This window comes from Cibotium barometz, chromosome 59 (assembly GCF_041138505.1).
Source record: "Cibotium barometz isolate CiBa-2024 chromosome 59, ASM4113850v1, whole genome shotgun sequence".
Classification (NCBI taxonomy): domain Eukaryota; kingdom Viridiplantae; phylum Streptophyta; class Polypodiopsida; order Cyatheales; family Cibotiaceae; genus Cibotium; species Cibotium barometz.
In genome coordinates this window covers 26,463,552-26,469,551 of record NC_141104.1, presented here as the reverse complement: position 1 = coordinate 26,469,551, position 6,000 = coordinate 26,463,552, and the positions used below count along the sequence as shown (strand labels likewise).

Sequence of the window (6,000 nt, the reverse complement as noted above, 5' to 3'; positions counted from 1 at the left end):
GTTTTTTTAGATTAAATTTTTTTTAAAAGAGTTTAAAGACCCCCTCTAAGGTTTAAAGGTGTCTTTTTTTTTTAAAGAAAACAATATATATATATATATATTTATATATATTTTTATATTTATTTATTTATTTATTTATTTATATTTTTTATTTAAAAAAACACAAAAGCAAAAGCTCAAGTTGCTTTTGGAGAAGATTATATAAACCCCTTAAGTGGGCTTCTTTCCACACATCTCTCAAGTTTTCAAACTCTCAAGCTCTCAAGTTCTCTCGCACTATTCTTGTGCGAGATCGAATTCTCTCTCCACTTGCCCTCTTCAAGATGTCGACCCAAGAATCCGAGTTCGAGCCCTTTGTCGAACGCGAAGGCTTGCCGGCTATAGAAGATACCGATGCCTATCTTTTTGACGATTATGTGTCAAAATCAGATTTCCAAGAGTTCAAAGTAGCTCTCGAAGCTTCTTCTTCGGAACGTCAGGCACAAATCGCCGCGCAGATGCAAGCTTTGCAGAACTCCATCTCTCTTTTAACCACTACCCTATCTACTCTTTCGGGTATGGATACCTTGGCCTCTGCTTTAGGCCCCAACATTACTCCGGAACAGTTCGGGGGCGAGCAAAAGCAGCGTACCAAGGAGATCGTGGACACTTGGCTACATAAGTGGCAAGTCCATTTTCAGTTTCATCCATATGATGATGGAAAAAAGATCCAGTTAAAAGCAGGTTTCCTCTCAGGCAAAGCTTTGCTTTGGTGGAAGGAACTCAACCCTAAGCCAACGACTTGGGCACAATTCGAAGACGTCTTCAAGAAGGAATTTCTCAAGAAAGAGGATGATTATGATGTTGTTGCCCGGTTTACAGCTTTGACCATGACCTCGCAGCACCCCACTTATTAGGTTTACCTCCAGAAATTTAGAGACTTGCAGATGAAAGCTACAAAGATGGATCCTACAACTCTTTTGGGGTTCTTCATAGCCGGTTTACCAGACACATACCGTTTACAGGTTAAAAATAACAAATGCAAAACTTTGGACGCAACTCGTATCTATGATGATACAATGATCTCTTCCAAGTCTAAACCCGTTACCGAGCAATGGTACAAGCACAAAAGACAGTTCTCCGCACCGAGTGCCCGAGGCAAAAGGGTGCAAAGAGCAACGCAGGACCCAAGCCAAAGGCAGCTAACCAGTTGTCTTTGACAGGTACGTCAGTTACTGTACTTTCTCGCCCTAGTTCATGTTCTGATTGTTTGTTCAACTCTAAAGTTTTTGGCTTGCATGATCTGCTCTGAGTTTATGGAGAAGTGAATGGCCATAGAATCGACATTCTTCTAGACCCTAGCAGCTCACACAATTTTGTTAACTATAAACTTGTGCAGAAATTGAGTCTTGATACGACACCCAGCGATCATACCTATGAGGTACGCCTACCTGCGGGAAGGCAAGTATGGGATCGAAAGGTGGAGATGCTACCAATCCGGATTCAAGACTACAAAGATACTCTGGAATGCTATGTTATGCACTTAGAACATGTAGACTTGTTATTAGGGATTGAGTGGTTTAAGACTCTTCAAGTCCAGATAGATTAGTCTAGTCATATTTTTTCTTTTCAGCATAGGAACGCCCAGTATAGTATTTTAGATAATTGTATACATCCCTCTCAGGGACCTCTTGTAAATACAGTTGATTTTGGAAATATAATGGATTCTTCTTTGTATAGTGCTTTCCATTGTGTATTGATTCCACTTTCTTCATTTCTCATACCTTCCATGGATGTCAATGAATTAAGTGTATTTGAAAGCAAAGAATTACAGAAGATCCCTGGTGCTCATCCTGGTGCTCATCCTGTTAGTATTCCACCTTACAGGATGAGCCAAGCTGAGGAAGATGAGTTGGCTAAACAACTCGAAGATTATTTGAGGATGGGCCAGGTCCGTCCAAGTAAATCACCTTGGGGTGCACCTGTGTTGCTTAGAAGAAAGAAGGACAACACCTAGAGAATGTGTATAATTACAAGAGATTGAACAAGCTGACAATTAAGAACCGTTATCCTCTCCCTAGATCAAATAACCTGATTGACCGGTTAGCAAGAGCGAAATATTTCACGAAGATAGATTTACGTACTAGCTATCACCAGATACGTATCCATGAAAGGCATGTCGAAAGAACCGCCTTTCGGACTAGATATGGCCATTAGGTCAATCTCCGAAATCACCCCCTAGATACTGTGGACCATTTCGTATTACACGACGGATTGGTTCAGTTGCATATGAACTGGATTTGCCTTCTCATGTGAAAGTTCATCCTGTATTTCATGTCAGTAGACTTAAGGAAGTACTGGGTGGAACAGACCAGTTAGTTACTCCTCAAGAAATCATAGATGTCTAAGACATGACATTTGTTCCACACGAACCTGAAAAGATTCTTGGATTTCGTGAAAGAAGATTGCGTAATACGCTTATCACGGAATACAAGATCAAGTGGAAGGATCGTGTTGAGAAGGACGCTACATGGAAGACATTGACTACTCTTCAGAGAGATTACCTTGGCTTTTTAGTGAGCTCAGGAGTGAGCTCTTAGAGGAAGGGGAGTATGTCATGTGCACAGTGTGTATCTACCGTGTGCTACACGCACACAAGATTAGCTTCGAGGTTTGAGGAAGCTTGGAGCTAGGCAGGATGATTAGCGAGCTGAGTTAGGGATAGACTAACGGGCGGGCACCTAAGTATGGACGGGCAGGCGCCCAAGTGTGGACGCCCGATGACCGGCCAAGAGCCTATAAAAGGGTAGCCAAGGTTAGTCATTAGTCATACAGAGTCTTGCATGTTTTGTGAGAGCTCTATGGTCTGAAGCCTGGATCTAGTGCAAACGTGCACATGCTTTACGCAGCCAAGGCCAGCAACAGTCTCGAGGCCCGCGAGGGTAGCTTTGTGGCGGTATGGGACGTCGCGAGGTAAAGATTGGTCGGTACGTCAACCTAGTTAGCTCAGCTCGTGGCTCGGTGGGGACAGCCAAGTCTATGGGCTTGCCCACGGCTGTCATGGTTGGGTGGTGAGTCAGGCCTGCACACCCTTCTTGTTTGTTTGTTTGTTTGCAGGTTTCGAGTCTCGAACCAGGAGCGTTCTACGAGGAGATCCTATATGGGGATTTGACATGGGATACATCATCAGTTATTCAAATATTAGCCTTGACCTTGATAAGGTACAGGCCATTCTCAATTGGGATGTTCCCACTACAGCCCAAGAAATCCGCTCATTTGTGAGTCTTTGTCAGCCTATAGCACCCACATGGACAAGTTTTTTGACCTTGCAACACCTCTTACTAACTTACTCAATGGCGTGAAGACTCGTCGTCAAAGTGTCCGTCATTGGTAAGGCTCTAGAGGCATTCCACGCAATGAAGAAAGTTGCCTCGGAGTCACCAGTTTTGAAGTTGGCATCATGGGATGATCCTTTCGAGGTGATTACCAATGCCAGCAACCTCGCTATTGGAGATGACAAAGAGCTCTTGGGGGTGATGACCGTTCTTAAGCATTGAAAGCACTTCCTTAACGGAAGGGACTTCACAGACTAGTTAAGACAAATCACCATGCACTTAAATGGTTGCAAACCATGCCCAGTGCCCAATGGAGTGACAAGTAGTCCAATTGTTATTTGGGGAAATAATAACCCCGTTGCCGATACTCTTAGTCGAAAGGGCACTATTCAGACATTGCAGAAGTCCACTGTGCTAGAAATTCAAGGCAAAGACTTAGACAGTATGAAGGCACAGTATTCGGATTCAGAAGAGTTCGGGACTCAAGATCATTTAGCCCTCAGTTCAGAACCAGGCCACTACAGTATATAGAATGGTTGGTTGTTTTTCAAGAACCGTCTTTGTGTACTCAAAGAAAGCGCCAAGTCCTTCTCCACGATGCCCATGATTCTCTTGTTGGGGGTCATAGGGGTATCAACAGTATCTTGGAGAAGTTAGAGAGGTCATTCTATTGGCCTAAGATGCGATGGGATGTCTACCAACATGTCCACAATCATGCCAGATATGTCAAAAAGTGAAAGTTCCTCATACCAAACAGGCAGGGTTGCTTCAGCCTTTGCCTATTCATAAGGGACCCTGACGGATTCAGTAAGTTTTACATGCTCATTCCATGCAAGTAGACAGCCACAGCCGAGAACATAGCTCGCTTGTTCATTCAGTTTTGGTACCCCATCGATGGTTTGCCACGGACAATCACATCAGATAGAGATCCAAAATTTACGTCCCATTTTAGGAGAGCATTGTTTGACAATTTTGGGACTAAGTTGCAGTTGTCCAACGCATTCCATCCTCAAACAGATGGCCAGACATAAATTTACAATCAATTGGCCTTTGACGTTCTCAAATCATATTGCCATGACCAGCAGTCAAAATGGAAATATATCTTCCTTTGGTTCAAGCAATCCTCAACATTACTCACTCATCGAGTATTGATCGGACGCCGTATGAGGCAACATTTGGTCGTAGGTTCTCATCACTTTTGACGAGACAAGTGTCACCATCCCTTGAGGCCAATAAAACCATCGAGACATTCTCGAAAATCATGGAGTCAGTTAAGGAGTGCCTTGCCAAGGCTCAAAAAGCATATACCCGGCAAGCCAACAAATCCAGGCGAGATGTTAACTTTAAGGAAGGGGATTGGGTATATCTCCGCATCACGAAACAACGACTAAAGCAAGTGGACAAGCGTTATCCCAAACTATCATTCCGAAGTTTCGGCCTATTTCCAGTCATTCAAAAGTTAAGTGATGTCTCTTTAAAATTAAAGTTGTCGAAAAATTAGACTATGCACAATGTCTTTCATGTTTCTTGGTTGAAGCTATACGTAGGTCTAGCATTGCAAGATATATCCGAAGACCAACAACCAGATATGATAGACGAAGCTGAAGTCATAGAGCCAGAGCGAATTCTCCTCCATAGATGGAAGCATGGATCTAGTCCAAAAATACGACAGTTCTATACGAAGTTTAAAGGCCGTGGAACCCATGAAGCAGCTTGGTTGGATGAAGAGTTCTTTCAAGAGTACCCCCCGTTGTTGACGGACTACTTGGAAGCCTTGAACTTGCCGCCAAGGTAAGCAGGCGCCAATGTCACGTGCACCCTGCACTGGGATACATAGTGACACACTAGCATGATCATCAATGCAACATTTGTGCAGAAGTAAAACCTTTTCTAGGATTATTTGTCGTGTGTCGTGACCCCATTGTCAGCCCTCAGTCCACGGACAGTCAAGCATGAGCTACGTAGATCAATCTCTGAGCTTTAGAGGTCAGTCAGATGTCAGTCCTCTTAACCCACTTGGAGAAAGCATCATTCAGAAGCATGTAGTGGTCAACCTTAGCATTAGATGCATGTAGTCATTTTAGGTTCAGTCACATAGAAGGGCTTCCCCAAGGCAGCCCCAACTTGGGCTAGCCTTGCAAAGGCATCCAAAGCCTTCGCCATAACAGTCGGCCAGCAGCCAACAGGGATTGCTAACAGCCCAACCAGCATCTTATGGGCAGCCGACATGAAATACAGCACCCGACCAGCATTTAATGCTGCCGACTGGCATTAATCAGTCACGAGGGTCTTTTTCAGCAGCCGACTATTTATTTAACCAATCGTGAGGTCTTTTTGCCTCAGCCAACAGCCTCCTATGGGCAGCCGACTACAGTCCTGAAGAGGTATAAAAGCATGACCTCAGCCCACATAAATTCATTCAGGTGTATTCAGCACAGTACCTTCAGTTTGCAGCATCCAAACATTCCAAGCTAAGAAGGAAGATACTCTTCACATTCAGCCAGCATATATGGACTTGCATCAGTGGCCAAGGAGAGTCTTCAGCAAAGCCTCGGGATAGCTGGAAACTCAGCCGACGTACGGTCTTCCTCGTCCTTGCATTGGGCATTCATATCACTCGTACTTAGCATTGTATAGCATTTCTCCAAAGAATAATATAAGCAAATACTCCTGCTCTCGCAGGGGG

General features: G+C 44.0%; 1 protein-coding gene across 1 annotated transcript; it reads left to right on the top strand.

The window, feature by feature from the left end:
• The first annotated feature begins 202 nt into the window (after nt 1–202).
• On the top strand, nt 203–2,819 carry LOC147605648 (uncharacterized). Its single transcript, XM_086793330.1, has 2 exons — nt 203–1,202; nt 1,379–2,819. Exon 1 carries the CDS (start codon nt 324–326, stop codon nt 894–896), a length of 573 nt encoding a protein of 190 aa, XP_086649456.1. The 5' UTR covers nt 203–323; the 3' UTR covers nt 897–1,202; nt 1,379–2,819.
• The last annotated feature ends 3,181 nt before the right edge of the window (nt 2,820–6,000 follow it).

Excerpts from the sequence above, each read along its gene's own strand:
- LOC147605648 (XM_086793330.1), top strand. The coding sequence starts at position 324 with ATGTCGACCCAAGAATCCGAGTTCGAGCCCTTTGTCGAACGCGAAGGC.